Here is a 19,951-nt window from a genome sequence, read left to right as displayed (position 1 = left end):
AACCCAGGGCCTCAGGCATGCAAGGCAAGCGCTCTACCACTGAGCCACCTTCCCAGCCCCATGAGCATTTTTTCACTCAATGCATAACTCTACTTTTGCCCTGATTCAAGTCTCATAGCCTCTCTAGCTTAGGCTGGCTTTGAACTGTGATCCTTAGAACTCAGCCTCCTGGGAATGACAGTAGTGGATTCACATTGGCCTTGAACATAGGTCTCAAGCTGAATCCCAGCTGGTCTGGTGGGAGACCTGGGGCCCCTCCCACCATGAGGCAGAGCTAGGGCCAGTCCTTGGCTAAGGCCAGTTCCTTGCCCTGGGCTTGAGGTCCCCAGGGACAGGGTCAAGGAAGATTCTGGAAGGCGTATCCCCACAGCCAGCTACCTGCAGTTCCCCTTGCAGAAGCCCCACCGGGAAGCAGCCGGTGGCAGGCGCCACGCTGGCTCTGGAACTAGGCGGAGCCCTGTATGGTCACAAAAGGTGCCCAGCACTGCCCTGCATCCTCTGCACTGCTCGCACTGGGAAGTCAGAGTAAATGACACTCATTCACCACACAAATATTTACTCAGCTCTCCACCGAGCCCCAGGTCCAAAGCCAGGTCCTTAAAGACAGCCCTGCCCCTCAGCAGAAGGAAGGAAAAAGTCAGGTATGGCCAGAGATACGTGTGGTCCCTGTGTCCAGCATGGACTTTCCCCTACTTATAGGGATTGGTTGTGTGTGTGTGTGTGTGTGTGTGTGTGTGTGTGTGTGTGTGTGTGTGTGTGTGTGTGTGCGCGCGTGCACACACGGATGCTCGCCCATCCTGGGGCTTGAACTCAGGATCTTGGCACTGTCCCCAAGTTTTTTCACTCAGGGCTTGATACACAGCTCCACTTCCAGCTTTTTGCTGGTTAATTAGAGATAAGAGTCTCATGGAGGCGCTGGGAAGATGGCTCAGTGGTAGAGTGCTTGCCTTGCACGCATGAAGCCCTGGGTTTGATTCCTGAGCACCACATAAGCAGAAAAATCCAGAAGTAGTGCTTTGGCTCAAGCTTGTAATCCTACCTCTAGCTCTCAAGAGCTGGGATTATAGGGGTGTACCACCACACCTGACTGGAAACAGTGTTTAACATGCACCAATTAGCTGGGTGCCAGTGACTCATACTCAAAATCATAGCTACTCAGGAGGTTGAGATCTGAGGATTGCAGTTTGAAGCCTGCCAGAGCAGAAAAGTCCATGAGTCTCCTATCTACAATTAATTAAATACACAGAAAAAGGCAGAAGTGGCACTGTGGCTCAAGTAGTAGAGTGCTAGCATTGAGCAAAAGCAGCTCAGGGACAGTGCCCAGGCCCTGAGTTCAAGCTCCAGGAATTGAGTGGCAAAAATAAATGAATAAAATAAATGGCAACCATTGAACAGCAGAGAATTTCGAGGTGTAGCTGCCCAGTGGCTTGAGGGCTGAGGCGCAGCTCAGTGGTAGAGCATGTGCTTTGCATGTGGAGTTAACACAAAAAGGCAGGAATATGGCTTGAGTGATAACAACGTTTATCTAGAAAGCAAGAGGCCCTGGCTTGTGATCCCACACCCACCAGCACTACCACCAACCAAAGCAGATTCAAGAATCTTGACATTGGCCAAGGCCTGGGTTCCAGTCAGACTCTGAAATCAAAGGATGACAAAAGCACATTGGGGAGAGTTAAGAAGGTGGGAACTGGAAGCTTCCGGATTTACACAGGTGTGGTCCAATGGCACAGCTCAGCCTCTGATTCAGATTTTTCTTTTTAAGTGTTGGGGAAATCCAAGGGACCCAGGGAGATGGGGAAGAGCTTTCCATCTGGAAGAATCTCACACCTGTCATCTGTCACCTGGATCTGAAGCAAACCCACCCAGCCAGTTCCAGTTGAGTCCAGCTGGAAATGGCCCTGTGAGTGTACACACCTCCTCTTCCCCCTTGAACTTGATCCAGAAGAAGAGGTCAGATCTGCACAGCAAGCTTCTTAATGTGGGGGTGAAGGTGGAGCTCATGAGATTTCCGGGCTCTAGATCAAATCTCCCTTCACTCCAGCCGTGCGAACACCTCACTGCTAGGTCAGGTGTTAGAGATAGGGTCTCACAGACTTTCCTGCCCTGGCCGGCCTGGATCCCTGATCCTCAGCATCTCAGCCTCCCTGGTAGTTGGAATGACAGACAGAGCCGCCACACATGGCTTCTCCCCTTCAGCGCATGTTCTACAACCTCTCATTCCTTTTTCCACTTGCTCTGCACATGGCCCCATCTTCTGGACTTGGCACTCCATCTTCCCCGGTGTCCATGCCCTGGACACTTTGAGTCTCCAGGAATATTCCTTATTGACCTTGCCCTTGATTTTGTCCAGACACAGCAGTGCTCTGGTTTAGGCCCGATGATTTCTGCTTGTGGATGCACAGTGACCTCCTGGGACTATCTTCTAAAAGAAAGGAGGGCTGGGAAGGTGGCTCAGTGGTAGAGTGCTTGCCTCGCATGTTTGAGGGGTTCGATTCCTCAGTACCACATAAGCACTTGAGCTGTGGCTCAAGTGGTAGAGTGCTAGCCTTGAGCTGAAGAGCTGAGGTACAGTACCAGGCCCCACCATAGACAAAAATAAATTAAAAAATAAATAATATTAATAAATAAAGCCAGGCATTGGTGGCTCATGCCTGTATTCCAAATTACTCAGGAGGCTGAGATCTGAGGACCTCGGTTCAAAGCCAGACTGGGCAGGAAAGTTCATGAGACTCTTATTGCCAATACACAACCAGAGAACCAGAAGTGGCGCTGTGGCTCAAGTGGTAGAGCGCTCGCCTTGGGCTGAAGAGCTGAGGGACAGCGCCTAGACCCAGAGTTCAAGACCCACGACTGACAAAACAAAATAAATGAAGGTCAACTGAGAAGATAAGACACTTGCTAGGTATTTGCTAAGACCCAGCTGCCTGGAGTGAAATCCCCATTAGCTTTCCTGCCTGTGTCCACTTAGGTAAAAACACCTTGACTTTTCTTGCCTAGGACATCCAGTGCCCAGAATGGTTGAGATTGGGAGGTGTTGGCAGAGGCGGATCATGTATGAATGTCTGTCAGAATATACCCATGGGCAGGACTGTTTGCAGCTCAGCCACATCAGTTCCTGGCAAGCCAGGTACACTCTGGGTGGGGTTTTGTGGCCATAGACAAATTCAGGAAAAGTTCTGCAAGTTTCTCTGGCCCAGAATGAATAGCTGCCCAGGAAGGAGTGTGGAGCAGCTGGTAGAGCAGAAGCACCTTGTCATCCACTCCTGGATTCCAGTCCCCAAACAGGTGAGGGATGGGCTGTGTGTGTGTATGTGTGTGTGGATGGGGGTGTGTGGGGGGGGTGTTTTTCCCGATCCTGACGTGCATGTGCAGGAGGAAGAACCCACCAGGTGGGAGCCCAGGCATTAAGGAGACACATCTTGTGCTAGCAGGGCTGTGTGTGCTGGTGAGAATACAACTCATCCTCAGCTGGCTGCTGGGTGGGGGGTGGGGGTTGTCTCCTGAACCCCAAGCCCAGCCCCCCAGCTCCTCATCCTCCAGCACCTGGCCACCTGCCCAGCCCACTGCCCTGTGGGGCTCCCTCCACCCCACCTGTCTACCCAGCCATGGGCTCTCCCCTCCTCCCTCCTGCAGACCACCAGTTCCCTCCTCCTCCTTCCCTCCCATCCTTCCTTTCTCCCTCTCTTTCTTCCTCTTTCCTGACACCAGGAACCACTTAGAATGAATGTGTATAAAAGCTTGGGCTGAAGTATGAATAACTGGATTTTCCTGTTTCCACCTGGCAGGAATAGCTGACCCCCACCCCAGAGGTCACCCCAATTCCACTACCTGCCAGGGGCCCTTGGGAGGAAGGCCTGGGCCCTCTGGGGTCCTTAATCCCACCTCCCACTCAGCCTTTTTTGTTGATGTTGTTGGTTATGGGGCTTGAACTCTGGGCCTGGGCGCTGTCCCTCAGCTCTTCAGCTCAAGGCGAGAGCGCTCTACCACTTGAGCTACAGCGCCACTTCCGGTTTTCTGGTGGTTTATTGGAGATAGGAGTCTCACGGTCTCTCCTGCCTGGGCTGGCTTGAACCGCGATCCTCAGATCTCAGCCTCCTGAGTAGCTAGGATTACAGGCATGAGCCACCAGCGCCCGGCTATCTTTTTTTAAATTATTATTACTTTATTGTTATTATAGAGGTGATATACAGAGGGATTACAATTACATGAGTCAGGTAATGAGTACATTTCCTTTGGTACAGTGTCTTCTGTTCCCTCATTCTCTCCTAGTCCCTCCCTCCCGTCTCCACCTACCAATTGTACAGTGCAATTCCATCAATGTTCAGTGAGCTCCACTGCTGTACTTTTTCACCCTTTTTTGCTGGAATTCTGTACCTATACCCTGTCAGTCATGGGGCCTGAACTCAAGGCCTGGGTGCTTCCCTTCGCCCTTTTACTCAAAGCTACCACTCATCATTTTTTTCTTTTTTTTTTTTTTTTTATTGTGAAATACTGTACAGAGGGGTTACAATTACATGGGCAAGATAATGAGTACATTTCTTATCAAGCATTGTAGCCTCCTCCTTTGTTTCCCCTTCCCATCCCTTCCCCTCCTCCCCCACCTCCAGCCCCCCACCCAATCCTCCACTCTTGAGCCACATCACCACTTCTGCCTTTCTTGGTGGTTCATTGGAGATAAGAGTTTCACGGACTTTGCTGTCTGGGCTGGCTGTGAACTGTGATCCTTAGATCTCAGCCTCCTGAGTAGCTAGGATTACAAGCTTAAGCCACCGGCGCCCAGCTAAGTGTTTCTTTTTTGAGACAGGTCTGCCTTACCTTTGCCTCCTCTTTCCAGGCATGGATGGAACTCTGTCTTTTTTTTTGGGGGGGGGGGTCTGGTCATGGGGCCTAAACTCTGGGCCTGGGCGCTGTCCCTCAGCTCTTCAGCTCAAGGCTAGTGCTCTACCACTTGAGCCACAGCACCACTTCCGGCTTTTTTCTTTTTGCTTATGTGGTACTGAGGAATCGAACCCAGGGCCTCAGACATGCAAGGCAAGCGCTCTACCACTGAGCCACCTTCCCAGCCCCTGGAACTCTGTCTTAAGGCCCATAAGATGGCTCCAGCTGGGGCAGACAGGCCAGCAGCTTGTGGACATAGGGGACAGTCAGAGGCCTGGAGTGAAGACCATGGGGTGAAGAAGAGGCTGTGGCTGAGATGCAAAGACAGGGAGAAAACAGACCCCACTTCCCTGAGAGAGCTGGAGGTTCGATTGCCCCTCTGAGTTTGAGGTACTTTCCAGCATGGAAGAACCTCCCTCCAAGGAACAGGCTTGACCTCCCGTCTCTCCCCTACCCCATGGCAGGGCCTGATGTGCTGGTTGTGGCAGTGGGAACTGAGGGTGGAGAGCTGGTGAACTGATCACAGAGTGGATGAGAAGCTAGGCTCCTTGTCCATTGTTGCCAGTAGCAGCTCAGGCCTGGTTGTGAATTTGGGGGTGGGGGTCCTCAAAATGTCTCAGGTGCTGCTATTCCATCTCCACTCACCCCTGTACCTTCCCAGCTCCTCCTACAGCCTTAGTTCCCCCTCCCCAAGCTCATGTCTTAGTTACTAAGCCTTGCCTTTCTTTGCTGTAAAATGGATATCATGCCACCCACATGCAAAGATGGAGCTAAAATGCCAAGTAGATTTGCCAGATTAGCACCTGCCTGTAATCCCAGCTACTTGAGAGATGGAGGCAAGAAGAGGGAGACTTCAAGGCCAGCTCAGGCACAAAGATGGCCAAGCTCCTCAACTCAACAAATAAGCTGGGCCAGGCTTGATGGCTCCAACCTTGATTCCTAGCTACTCAGGAGGCTGAGATCTGAAGATCATCATTCAAAGACAGCCTGGGTAGAAAGTGCATCTGACTCTTATGCCCATTTTTCATGAAAAAGCCACAAGTGGTGCTGAGGCTCAAGTAAGTGGTAGAGTGGTAGCTCAGGGACAGCACCCTGGCCTCTAGTTTAAGCCCCAGGACTGGCACCACCAACAACAACAAATTGTTCAGCAAAAAGGAATGAAAAGTGTTGGAGGCATGGCTCAGTTGGTAGAACGCTGACCAATGAGCAAACGCAGCAGCTACCAAGTAGGAGTCCAGGTATGGGACCTAAGAAAGAAACAAAGAAAACCAGAAAGAGGAGGAGCAGGAGATCAGGAGCCATTAGCTTATAGCCACTTGGAGTGAGAGAGAAGCAGAGGGAAGCAAACAGAATACGGCATCCATATCAGGGGCACCTACCATCAGTCCAGCCTAGGCTCTTCCCACTGCGGGAGCCCTGCATGTTAAGATCTCATCCACACAGCCATCCACACACTGGACTGGGGGGAACTGGGGAACAAAAGGTGAGACGCAGCTGGGAAGGTGGCTCAGTGGTAGAGCACTTGCCTTGCATGCCTGAGGCCCTGGGTTTGATTCCTCAGCACCACATAAGCAAAAAGAAAAAAGCCAGAAGTGGTGCTGTGGCTCAAGTGGTAGAGCACTAGCCTTGAGCTGAAGAGCTGAGGGACAGCGCCCAGGCCCAGAGTTCAGGCCCCATGACTGGACCCAAAAAAAAGGTGAGATGCTGAGAGCCAGAGCCAGTGATCACTCTGGGGAGGATGGCTCAAGGGATCCTGAAGACCCCGACTGTTGGGTCTTCCTCCGTCCCACAAAAGACGGACGGGGTCCGAGGAAAGGTAAGTGCGGCGCTCGCCCGTTCCCTAGCCTCCCTCAGCCCAGGAGACAATCAGACACAGCGGGGAGCCAAATCCAGCAGGTAGAAAAACTCGTTTATTAACAGAGAGCAGCCCCTTTTTTAAAGACAAAGAGGGTGGGTGGTATGGTAAGGGAGGAAGAGGAACCAATCACTGTCAAGGTCACACCCTATCATTCACCTGAGCCTTCACGGGCTGGTTAGGTACTGATCAGAAGATCAATTGGGGCCTGCCCACTCTACCCTCTCCCAGAGCCATCTTGGCTGGCCATGTGCTCCACACCCCGACAGCCGACTCTCCTCAGCCCCTTTGTCCTTTTCTTTTTCTTTTCTTCTTTTTTGTCAGCTGTGGGGCTTGAACTCAGGGCCTGTCCCTAAGCTCTTTGGTTCAAGGCTGACACTCTACCACTTGAGCCACAGCATCACGTTTGGTTTTCTGGTGGTTTATTGGAGATAAGAGTCTGACGGAAGCCGGGCGCTGATGGTTCACGCCTGTAATCCTAGCTACTCAGGAGGCTGAGATCTGAGAATCTTAGTTCAAAGCCAGCTTGGGCAGGAAAGTCTGTGAGACTCTTATTTCCAACAAACCACTAGAAAACCAGAAGTGGCGCTGTGGCTCCAGTGGTAGAGAGCTCGCCTTGAGCTGAAGAGCTGAGGGACAGCGTCCAGACCCAGAGTTCAAGCCCCATGACCGGCAAAAAAAAAAAAGGCTCCTGGACTTTCCTGCTCAGGCTGGCTTTGAACTTCCAGTAGCTAGGATTACAGGCCTGAGCCAGCAGCACCTGGCCCCTTGATTTGGTCTCTATTTTCACCACCATTGATCGCTGCACGGGCACTCATGCATTCCACATGGCTGACCACTGCTCAAGACCTAATATGTGCTCTCCTCTCCCCCACAGCCATGGGCAGCACCACACAGGGGATTTTCTCCTACCCCCTGGCACACGCCATCCTCTTCATCTTCATTGCCTCCACCCTCTTCCACATCCAGCTGCGCCTAGTGAGGCTCCAAACCAGTAATGGGCAGGATGAGCAGATATGGGTGTCTCATCCAGTCATGGAGACCCGGGAAGGGTGGAGGAAGCCCACCAGCCGTGCTCAGCTGGGCATGTGGACCATTAACTCCATCGGCCGCCTGGGGAACCAGATGGGTGAGTACGCCACACTCTACGCCTTGGCCAAGATGAACGGACACCAGGCCTTCATCCCTGCTCCAATGCACAGCATGCTGGCCCCCATCTTTAGGATCAGCCTCCCAGTATTGCACAGCGTCACGGAGCGCAGGGTCCCCTGGCACAACTACCACCTCAACGACTGGATGGAGGAGCGTCACCGGAACATCACCGGTCTCTACGTGCGCTTCACGGGTTACCCCTGCTCCTGGACTTTCTACCACCACCTGCGCCCCGAGATCCTGCAAGAGTTCAGCTTGCATGAGCACGTGCGTGAGGAGGCCCAGGCTTTCCTGCGGGGCCTGCGCGTGAATGGGAGTCAGCCCCGCACCTTTGTAGGGGTGCACGTGCGCCGGGGAGACTATGTGCACGTCATGCCCAGAGTGTGGAAGGGGGTGGTGGCCGATAGGGGCTACCTGCAGCAGGCCATGGATCGGTTTCGAGCCCGGTTCGAATCTCCAGTGTTTGTGGTCACCAGCAACGGCATGGCCTGGTGCAAGGACAACATCAACGCCTCTCTTGGGGACGTGGTGTTTGCTGGCAATGGCATGGAAGGCTCACCGGGCAAGGACTTTGCCCTGCTCATGCAGTGCAACCACACCATCATGACCATCGGGACCTTCGGCATCTGGGCTGCCTACCTGGCTGGTGGAGACACCATTTACCTGGCCAATTACACGCTCCCCGACTCCCCTTTCCTCAAGGTCTTTAAGCCAGAGGCAGCCTTCCTGCCTGAGTGGGAGGGGATCCCGGCAGACCTGTCCCCGCTACTCAAGCACTAGGCACCCTGTCCCTGGCAGCCCTTGGATTCCCAGGCCTGAGGAGGGCATTGGCCAATGCCTGTGACCCCAGCATGGACACAAAGGCTGATGTAGGCTGACTGCAGCCCAGGCAAGAAGCCAGAAAATAGCCAGCAAAGAACAGGGTTGGGAGCATGGCTCAGCAGTACCATACCAATCGAGTCCGGTACTCAAGGCCATGAACTCAAAACTCCAGTGTCACCATGTTCATATTCGGTGCTATGCTATCTTTTCTTTTCTTTTCTCTTCCTTGCTTCCTTTCTTTCTTTCTTTCTCTCTTTCTGCCCAGGCTTCCTTTATCCTCAATTACTTTCTTCCTTCAGCTACCTGTGTTCTCAGATTACAAGTGTGTGATGCCCAGCTTATACCACCTTTCCTGAGCGTGAATAAGTCTAAGAGCACACCTTGATCCCTCTAGCAGTTTCCCGATTTCCTTCAGGTCACACCTGGCTTGATTGAGCCACAGCCTCTCAGTAATGGACGCCTGCCTCATGACTGTTGAGGAATGCACGGGCCTAGAGCAAGACAGGCAGAACTGTGTGCTCTGTCACCTAGCTCCTCTGGCACACACTCTGCGAGACCTATACCTAACAAGGATGGCAAAGCATGGTGGCTGCACAAGTTCTCAGCGTCCAAGAGGCCCAGTGCCCTCAACTACAGGATTTCCATTCCTCCCACGCAGGACCAAATCATCACCATTAGTACTTTGACCTGTGTGCACATGGTTTGGTATTGGCCCAGCCCAGATCTCATTATTTTTTTACCTTGTCCTCCCTTACTTTTATACTTGGGGGAAAAAAAAATTGTTATTAGAAGCCAGGCTCTGGTGCTCATGCAGGTAACTCTAGTTGCTCAGGAGGCTGAGATTTGAGGATTATGATTCTATGATTCAAAGCCAGCAGGGGAAAGAAAGTCCTTGGGGTTCTTTTTTTTTTTCCTTCTTTTTGGTCAGTCATGGGGCTTGAACTCTGGGCCTGGGCGCTGTCCCTCAGCTCTTCAGCTCAAGGTGAGTGCTCTACCACTTGAGTCACAGCCCCACTTTCCGTTTTCTGGTGGTTTATTGGAGATAAGAGTCTTGCGGACCTTCCTGCCAGGCTGACTTTGACTTTTGATCCTCAAATCTCAGCCTCCTGAATAGCTAGGATGTCAGGCATGAGCCACCTGCGCCTGGCTAGTCCTTGGGATTCTTACCTCTAATTAACCAAACGAAGAACCAGAAGTGAAGGTAGTAGAGGATGTCAGCCTTGAGCAAAAGAGTTAAAGGAAAGTTCCCTAACTCCCGCACCTGTACACAAAGAAAAAACAAGAAAGAAAAGTATACCTGACATGTGCAAAGGTGATTTCATTGTGGCATTACTGGGCATGTGTACATATACTCCATCAACCTCATCCCTTTGTCACTCTGCATCATACAATGCTCTTCTTCAAACAATGTGGCTCTCACCCATAATCCAGGCTGCTCAGCAGGATGAGACACCAAGGATCACAGCTGAAATCCAGCCCAGGTAGAAAAGTTCACTGGATTTCATCCTTAGGAAGCAATGGTCTGGGGTTGGGAAGTTGGCTCAGTGGTAGAGCGCTTGCCTTGTGTGCCTGAGGCCCTGGGTTTGATTCCTCAGCACTGTTAGGTTTTTAAAAAGAGGTAGCTGAGTAAGAACAGCACCATGTATTCAGGTAAGGAGTAGGTTTATTCATCGTTCTGGCTGGCACCAGGCCATCTTGGTCCTCCACGTGGTGAGGAAAGGCCTGGGAAAGAGAGCTGGGAGAGCTGGGAAAGAGAGAGAGCTGGGAAAGAGAGAAAAGAGCTAGAAAAGAGCAGAGAGAGAGAGCGTCTGGGCCTGGGCTAGGCCTTATCTAGGGTATGGGCGGAGAAAGGTGTGGCCACATCAAATTCAGATGTGACCTCTTCCAGGTGCCACAGTTGCCTAGGTAACACAGGTACTGGGTGGAGACTTTGCTGTGAGGAGGGTGGAGTCTGCTCACCATCCAGGAGCAGACTTTACATTCCAGCCTTTTAATAATCATGAAATAGGGCGCGGATTCTTTCTGGCTATTTCCTGCTGACAAGGGGCATCAACAATAGGGTTAAAAGGCTGTTATTTGGTCCCCTCCCAGAGAAGGCAGTGGGCAGCAGCTGTCCCTTGGTGGCGTAATTTCTACCACTTGAGCCATAGTGCCACTTCTGGCTTTTTTCTTTTTGCTTATGTGGTGCTGAGGAATGGAACCCAAGGCCTCACACATGCAAGGCAAACGCTCTACCACTGAGCCACCTTCCCAGCCCCTGGTGGCGTGATTTCTTAGATGAAGTCTGGAGAATTCTCATGAGCATTGAGGGGCTGGAAAAAAATACTAGAGAGCAAATAAATGGCAAGAGGAAGGACTTGGGGCTGAAAATGTTGGTAGAAATGTCCCTAGCTACTTCTGACATCTGGCGACTAGGTAGAGAAGTCAGATGACAAAGGTAAGAATGTAAATTCCTGTTCAGTTAATAGGTAGACAGGTATAGACATTGGATGGGCAGGCTTCTTACTTCTACTGACCTCCCGGCTCTGGTTAATTTTGAAAGGGCAGGCACAAAGTAGCTGATGTGACATCATCTCCTCTTACTCCTCTCCATGTTCCCTTCTTCCCCAGACTGGCTGAGTCTAGGTGCTCGTTGCTGGGTTGGCTTGTCCCAGTTGGTATTCAAGGAGGATTGAACTCAAGGCCTGGGCATTGTCCCTGAGCACTTCTGCTCAAGGCCAGCACTGAACCTCTTTGAGTTATAGTACCACTTGCAGAGTTTGGCTGGTTGGAGATGAGAATCTTGAGCCATGCTTCCAGCCTGGCTCTTTGCAGGTTAGTAGCGAGATGGAGTCTTAGGGATTTTTCAGCCTGGGTTGGCTTTGAACTGAAATCTTTGCCACCCTTTATAATTTCCAATTAAAGCAACAAGGAGATCAAGTAGAATAAGTAGAGCTTACCAGGTCCTTATCAAGAATTGCCAACAAATATTCTGAAATGACAAAACTCATTAGATGTGATGAGAATTTTAGCACAGATATGCCCAGTATTTTAGAACCATGTAGTCAGTAGAATACACAACACAAAACAAAAAAGGCAAAACTCAAAACCTAAAATTTTGACAACAATGTTTAGACATCTTTGCTAACAAAGCACATCACATGGTTGGGCCTCAGTTACCAGGGCCTGTGAAAAGAGCAACTTGTTAGCAAGGCACTTTAGAATAGATGGAGTAGTAAGCTTGGTGGAAGGTTAAGGGTCAGATGGGACCAAACCCTTAACCTACCATGTGGCCAAGATGGCGAATTCAAGATGGTGAATTTCTGAAAAAATGCAAAGAAACCCTGAACAAATAGATCAAGCCTACATCGGCTAGCCTTTGCGAGGGAACCTAGAGGGGGGGTCTGCGGGACCCAGCCTGCGTCGCACTCTTCAGGGCACAAGCCGAAATGTAGAAAAGAGAAAGGGAGAGATAGGGAAAGTTGGACATGACTGGCAGAGAGAGAGCAAAGAGAATCTGAAAGTAAACAGACTTCTGACCATTTACCATTGTAGTGGCAAAAACTGTCTACATCTGAGAGGCATAAAATTAGGCTCTCTAGCTTCCCAGGGAGCGCAGGAGGCATTTCAAAGGGGTTTCACGGCTCAGGGGTGATTCGCAGCACCCCATTAAATGAGTAGGAGAGTCAGTCTGGTGAGTGAAGGAGAGCTGACCAGGCAGAAGCGGCATCCTGACTTCCCCCAGAGCCCTCTAGAGAGAAATGGCCAAGCCCCCAAAGCCAAGCATCCTTGGCTTCAGAGGTGACCGGCCTTTCAGCTAAAGGCCGTAGGAGCTCTCTGGCGTGGTGCCACATCTGGACAGAGACTGAGCAACAGAGAACCATAGAGAGTAGTTTCACTCACCAGAGTAGAGAAGTGGTGTGGACATGGATGTGAAGGCCAGCAATGGTATCAAAGCGTTGTGTCTGCAGCAGACAGATGAGTTCGCAAAAGGCCATCAGAAATGTGGGTATTCCTCAGAGCAAAAAGGGAAAAACAAACAGAAAAAGAAAAAAGAGGAAAAAAACAGAGAGGAATCCCACCTATCCTGACTTTAAGCCCTTTATCCGAGTCACGGCACCATTTATGTTAGGTTTTTAAAAAAGAGGTAGCCAAGTGGAAGTGTACTCATTACCTCACTCATGTAACTGTAACCCTCTGTATAGTATCTCTACAATAAAAAAAAATAAAAATAAAAATAAAAAATAAAGAAAAAAAAAAAAAGAGGTAGCCGAGTAAGAACAGCACCACGCATGTGGTATTCAGGTAAGGAGTAAGTTTATTCATCGTTCCAGCTGGCACCAGGCAATCTTGGTCCTCCACGTGGTGGGGAAAGGCCTGGGAAAGAGAGGAAAGAGCTAGAAAAGAGCAGAGAGAGAGCAGAGAGAGGGCGTCTGGGCCTGGGCTAGGCCTTATCTAGGGTATGGGCGGAGAAAAGTGTGGCCACATCAAATTCAGATGTGACCTTAGTGGATGCAGATGTGACCTCTTCCAGGTGTCCCAGTTGCCTAGGTAACTCAGGTACTGGGTGGAGACTTTGCTGCAAGGAGGGTGGAGTCTGCTTTCCATCCAGGAGCAGACCTTACAAGCACCACATAAGCAAAAAGAAAAAAGCCAGAGGTGGCGCTGTGACTCAAATGGTAGAGTGCTAGCCTTGAGCTGAAGAGCTGAGGGACAGCACCCAGGCCCAGACTTCAGGCCCCACGACAGGACCAAAAAAAAAAAAAAGCAATGGTCTGGAAATGTGGCTTAGTGGTAGAGTGCTTGCCTAGCATGCATGAAGTCCTGGGTTCAATTTCTCAGTACCACAGACACAGAAAAAGCCAGACATGGTGCTGTGGTTCTGCCAGAGCCTGCCGGCAACGAAAGGAAATCCTGAATTAGGGGGCAAAGATGCAGAAAAATAAAGGCATAAGACAAAGGATGGGGTCCGGAGGTCTGCAGCTCAAGACTGCAGCACCGTTTATTTTTAACTTTCCCTAATATATACTGATAGAAGTCAAGAGGTAACATAAGGTTACAATAGTCCAGAAAAACAAGGAAAATCTCAGTAAAAACAGAGTGCAGTAAAAACAAGACAAGGTCAACTGGTAGAAAGTAAAACAAACTCTGCAGACATAGCAAAACAATCCCAGGCACCTGGTGTTTTTTAAGTAAGCCAGTTCCTTGTTCCTTGTGCCCCATGTTGAGCACCAGGGTCAAGATGGCCTTTAAACTTTACTGTTGGCTCCCAACATGGCTCAAGTGGTAGAGCCTTAGCCTTGAGCAACAGAATCTCAGGTACAGTGCTTAGGCCATGAGTTCAAATCCCAGGACTGGCAAACAAAAGTTAATAAATAACCAGCAAAGAGACAGCCTGGATATATGATTCAAAAGAGCATCAGCCATGAACCAAACAAGCAGAGCAAGTGCAAAACCTTGAGTTCAAACCCTGATACTGTCTAAATAAAACAAAACAAAATAGACACATACAAGGACTCAATCTCAATTTCACTGTTGTAGTTTCATACTCCTAGTAGTGAAAGGGTACATTCAGTTAAATAGTTTGGTAGATGAGTTAGTACCTTTGGAAAACATCTTATAGGAGAAGACAAAGCTGGCTTGTCTATATTGGAGACAAGACTTGAAAAAGTGCAAGTTTGTTTCAAAACTCCCAATGGCAGAGACTACATTTGCAAGTTCTGCATAATTTTCATTTTGGAGGTGCAGGGAAAGTGGGAAAGGCAAATGTAATTGCAAACTTTAGGCCTACAGACCCACAGTGATCAGAAAATCCTCTCTGATTGGTCAGTTGCGTTATACTTCATTTGCATAGCACCAGCCAATCAGAGTCCAGCCCAAGGCATAAAATCCCCTAGACTCAAGACACTGGAAAGCAGAGCCTCTGCAATCTTTCCCCTTGGCAGTTGATTCTCCTGAATAAAGTTCTTCAAGCTGCTCAGCCTTCACTGTCTGGTGAGAACCTGACACACATTTACTCTCAAGTCACCTGTTTTATGATTTTTTCAGTGTATATTATTTGTGTCAAGGGTTTTCTTTTTTTCTTTTTGGTCCTCATGGGGCTTGAACTCTGGGCACTGTCCCTGAGCTCTTCAGCTCAAGGCTAGTGCTCTAGCACTTGAGCCATAGCGCCACTTCCTGCTTTTGCTGTTTATGTGATGCTGAGGAATTGAACCCAGGGCCTCATGTGTGTGAAGCAAGCTCTCTACAGCTGAGCCACCTTCCCAGCCCCAAAGGGTTTCACCATGATGACACACATGCATGTATTGTCTTTTAACTAGAATAATAGCCTGTATTGTTGTTTTCCCCATCACACAAACCCTTTCTTTTCTCCTGCCTCTCCACCCCACTCAGTCTGTACTACTATTGGGGTTTGACCTCAGAATTTTGCTTTTTCTTGGTTTTTCAGTCACAGCTTGTACTCTTCCACTCGAGCCATGATACAGTCCCAAAAGAGGTACCAAACAGCCTCTAAAAAATAGTATTGTAATTATTAAGGTGTTGCACAGAAAAGCTACCATCTCATAAGCAGTAAGTACATTGCTTATATTTTGGACAATGTGACCAAATCAACCTCTTTACAAAGAAAGAAAAAGCCCGAGTGTTGCCCACAGCCCAGGTTATCCTTGCTTTCCCCTGTTTTGTTTTCGACAGCTGTGCTACACAGCCCAGCATCCACAGTTGCACAAGCACTACTGGGAACTTTGATTTCTCCCATGGGAGACTATGAACGATTGGTGGAAGTTACCTAGTTAGCTACTTCTCTAAAAGCTTTGTGAATACACAGCTTCCCAGAGACATGTGTATGCTCACACTGTGTGGATATGCAGTGGCACCATGCACACACCCATAGAAGTGGCAAAAAGAAGCATACATCTGTGTGAACACTGAAGAGCCGTGCATGACAGAGGTGGGGACCCAACTCTGTAAGAAAGTGAAAAAAAGGGGCTGGGAAGGTGGCTCAGCTTGCCTTGCATGGGTGAGGCCCTGGATTCGATTCCTCAGCACCACATAAGTAGAAAAGCTGGAAGTGGTGCTGTAGCTCAAGTGGTAGGGTGCTAGCCTTGAGCTGAAGAGCTGAGGGACAGCGCCCAGATCTGGAGTTCAAGCATCACAACAGACTTAAAAAGAGAGAGAGAGAATGAGGGCTGGGAAGGTGGCTCAGTGGTAGACTGCTTGCCTGCATGCATGAGGCCCTGGATTGATTCCTCAGCACCACATAAGCAGAAAATGCCTTAAGTGGCACTGGGGCTCAAGTGATAAAGCGCCTAGCCTTGAGCTGAAGAGCTCAGGGACAGCACCCAGGCCCAGAGTTCAAGCCCTATGACCAACGAGAGAGAGAGAGAGAGAGAGAGAGAGAGAGAGAGAGAGAGAGAGAGAGAGAGAGAGAGTGGGAGGAATAATAATAATAATAAGCCATGTGTCTTCATATGCACTGCCCAGTTATCAGTCAGACTGAACCTCAACAGGTAAGATCTGAGGTAGTTCAAAGCCAGTCCAGTGAAGGAAAATCTATGAGACTCTCCTCTCCAATTAGCCACCAAAATTCCAGAAGTAGAATTGTGGGTCAAGTGATAAAATTTAGCCTTGAACAAGTAAAAGCTCAGAAATAGTCTTCAGGTCCAGAGTTCAAGCCTTAGGTCTGACACACACAAAAACAAAAACCTACAGAAAATACAAGATGGGTTTCAAAGATCCTAGCTGTGCAGAAAAGACTCACCCTTCATCCTCCCTGTTCTACAGAATCCTGGCTGGGGAGGTGGTCCCCTCCCCGGCAGGAGGCTGAACTAATTGAGAACTACAGCCTGAGTTCTGTAGCCCACCATCACTCAGTGGCTCTTCTCTGATTCATCAGTTGTCATATACCTCATTTGCATAGGGGCAACCAATCAGAGCCCAGCCCAGGATATAAAAGCCCCTAGATTCAGCGCCTGCATGATAAAGCTGTGGCCATTTTGTGCTGAGTCATCTCTCTCCTGACCCCCAAAGGAGCTGCAGAAGTGGTTGGCTTTCCTGTTGTGGTCAAGGAGCCAGAAGAGTTGCCAGAAGGAGCTCTGCCCACTGAGGACACCCAAAACCAGCGGTACCAGTACCCATCCCTGGCAAAAACCATGCTCTACTCACCTCACTTACTTGATTGTTTTGTTTTGTTTTTAGTGTGCATTACTTGTATCAAGGGCTTTTATGACGGTATATCACAAGGGCATTTATTATATTTCAAGTGCAATAATTCCCTGTATTACTCTCTTTTCCTCTAGTCTTCATGCTGTCATTATTATGGTTATTATTTGTTTTGAACTCTGGGCTCTGTCCCTCAGCTTCTCCGCCCCCCCCTCGCCCCCCTGCCCCCCCCCACACACACACAGATGAGGATTGTTTATTGAAAAACAGTGAGGGGCAGCAACCTTCCCATGGGATTGGAGGTTGTGCAAGGGGCTGGATTTGGGGAGGGCTTATATGAGTTTTAACAGGGAAGTAGAAAATAAAAACTAGTCTATGGTCTCAAGGCACTGGCCTTGGCCCCCAAAAAAGGCCAGTATCTGACTGGAATGCTCTGCCTAGGCTGCCAGAACTTTCAGCTAAACCAAGGTTGGAATGACCTGCTTGTGGTCAAGCACAGGAGTGCTCACTGGTGTTTTGCTTGACCTGGGAGAATAAGGCAGGAGTCAATCCTTCATATAGGTTTTATTTCCTATTTTTTTTAGATACTTGTATCTTTATAATGCCACCAATATATTTGCTACTTCTTGTTCTTCTGGTCTAATTAACATAATGCTGTACACGTATTGAAAGGATTAATTAAAGGATCTGCCCCATCCATCCCAGTGGGCCAGGAGGAGGCAGGGAGGGACAGGAGAAAGATTATTACAAGGTTTATTAGAGGAGCCATATTTCCCCCAGAGAGAGAGAGAGCACATGGCAGCCTCCACTATAGGTAGCAGCAGGGTCTGGGGGATAGGAAGTGAGGTAGATGGGAGCTCAGGTGGGTCTGGGTGGAGAGATGGAGGGGCTAGCATGTATGACAGGAACTCCAGGGCAGGGAGGAGCTCAGGTCTGGGTGGAGCTGAGGACCAAAGGTGAGCATAATGCTTACATCCCCCCGCTCTGTTGTTTAATAAAAATAGGGGCTGGGCTGGGAAGGTAGCTCAGTGGTAGAGTGCTTGCCTTGCATGTATGAGGCCCTGGGTTTGATTTCTCAGCACCACATAAGCAAAAGAAGCCAGAAGTGGCACTGTGGCTCAAGTGGTAGAGCACTAGCCTTGAGCTGAAGAGCTGAGGGACAGCACCCAGGGCCAGAGTTCAGGCCCCATGACTGGCAAAAAAAAAAAAAAAAAAGAAGGGGGTGGGGTATGGGCAGAGTTCATTTCTTCTGGAGCTACTTCCTGCTGTAAAGGGGAGAAGTAGTCAGAAGTCCCTGTTTCGTTGCTTGGCCAGGTACCGTCCAAGAAGCATCTGCTTGACAGTGGTTGGTAAAGGTCCTCCTTTTTCCATGGCAATAGTTATCTTGTTGGTCCTCTGGCGATTGGCATGTAGGATCTCAGGCTAGGTCCTGGAGAAGCTGGACAGACCCCCCCCCCCATCCCATCCACCAGGGAACCTAGCCCTGTAGGGCCACCAATGAAAGAATTAATGAGAGGATCTGTCATATCCATCCCAGGGACCATGCAGAGGCAGGCAGGGACAGCAGAAAGATTCCCTCAGCTTCTTTTGTTCAAGACTAGTGCTCTATCACTTTAAAGCCACCGTGTTACTTCCAGCTTTTTCTGAGTAGTTTGTTGGAGATAAGAGTTTTGCAGCTGGGCACCCAGGGCTCACACCTGTAATCCTAGCTATTCAGGTGGCTGAGATCTGAGGATCAAAGCCAGCTGGAGCAAGAATGTTCATGAGACTTTTGTCTCCAATAAACCACTCAGAAAACTGGAAGTGGGCCAGTGGCTCAAGTGCTAGAGCACTAGCCTTGAGTTGAAGAGCTGAGGGACAGCATTCAGGCCCAGACTTCAAGCCTCATGACTGACAAAAAAAAAAAAAAAAAAGGCGGGGCTCCGTTGGCTCATGCCTGTAATCCTAGCTACTCAGGAGGCTGAGATCTGAGGATCACGGTTCAAAGCCAGCCTGGGCAGGAAAGTCGGTGAGACTCTTATCTCCAATCAACCACTAGAAAATTGGAAGTGGCACTGTGGCTCAAGTGGTAGAGCACTAGCCTTGAGCTGAAGAGCTCAGGGACAGTGCCCAGGCCCAGAGTTCAAGCCCCATGAACAAGAAGAAGAAGAAGAAGAGTTTTGCAGATTTTCCTGCCCAGTTGGCTTTGAACTGCAATTCCAGATCCCAGCCTCCTAAGTAGCTAAGATTATAGGCAAGAACCACTGGCACCCAGATATTATAATACTATTATTAGTAGTATTTTTTTTTTTTTAACTAGGGCTTCAACTTAGAAACCTGTGCTTTTTTTTTTTTTTTGGTCCAGTCGTGGGGCCTGAACTCTGGGCCTGGGCGCTGTCCCTCAGCTCTTCAGCTCAAGGCTAGCACTCTGCCACTTGAGCCACAGCGCCACTTCTGGCTTTTTTTTTTCTTTCTGCTTATGTGGTGCTTAGGAATCAAACCCAGGGCCTCATGCATGCAAGGCAATCACTCTATCACTGAGCCACCTTCCCAGCCCCAGAACCCTGTGCTTTTATCTTTCAATCACAGCTGGTACGCTAACACTTTGAGCTGTGCCTACAGTTTGGCATATTGCACACTATTTTAGAGATGGAAACTCACTCTTAAAGCCAGGCTGGCTACACAATCTATAGACACCCCCCAGACACACCCACCAGGCACACACATAAACACACACACCTGTGAAATACACTCATGCAAAAACACTGGACAGCCATATTCATGCCAAAAGCCATGTGACATGAGCTCACACCCACCCACAGAGATGAGCCCTCCCACACACCCACACCACATCTTTGCACAGCCATAGGTGTGTATTCCAGCACCCTGCTTGCTACTACAGGGTGAGACCTAATGTGCATTCTCCCCTCTCCACAGCCATGGGCAGCAGGAAGGTGCCTTTCTCCTTCCCCACAGCCTGCTTAGTCTTCATCTTCATCGCCTCCACCATCTTCCACTTCCAGCAGCGCCCAGTGAGTGTCCACCCTACTCCTGTGCAGGAGCTGACATCCAACACAGAATGGTTGAGATTAGGAGATGTTGGCAGAGGTGGGTCAGGTATGAGTG

The 19,951-nt window shown here is 49.6% G+C and overlaps 1 protein-coding gene across 1 annotated transcript; it reads left to right on the top strand.

Annotated features, from left to right (window-relative positions):
- Window positions 1-3,130: 3,130 nt before the first annotated feature.
- Window positions 3,131-10,018, top strand: LOC138812828 (galactoside alpha-(1,2)-fucosyltransferase 2-like). Its single transcript, XM_070001033.1, has 2 exons — window positions 3,131-3,285; window positions 7,611-10,018. Exon 2 carries the CDS (start codon window positions 7,613-7,615, stop codon window positions 8,663-8,665), a length of 1,053 nt encoding a protein of 350 aa, XP_069857134.1. The 5' UTR covers window positions 3,131-3,285; window positions 7,611-7,612; the 3' UTR covers window positions 8,666-10,018.
- The last annotated feature ends 9,933 nt before the right edge of the window (window positions 10,019-19,951 follow it).

This window comes from Dipodomys merriami, unplaced genomic scaffold (assembly GCF_024711535.1).
Source record: "Dipodomys merriami isolate MVZ:Mamm:240054 unplaced genomic scaffold, mDipMer1.0.p SCAF_57, whole genome shotgun sequence".
NCBI lineage: Eukaryota > Metazoa > Chordata > Mammalia > Rodentia > Heteromyidae > Dipodomys > Dipodomys merriami.
The sequence above is the reverse complement of the archived record's forward strand: the minus strand, read 5'-3'. Positions and strand labels throughout refer to the sequence as shown.

Bases quoted from the DNA above. Each gene is read 5' to 3' on its own strand.
- LOC138812828 (XM_070001033.1), top strand. From the start codon at position 7,613: ATGGGCAGCACCACACAGGGGATTTTCTCCTACCCCCTGGCACACGCC.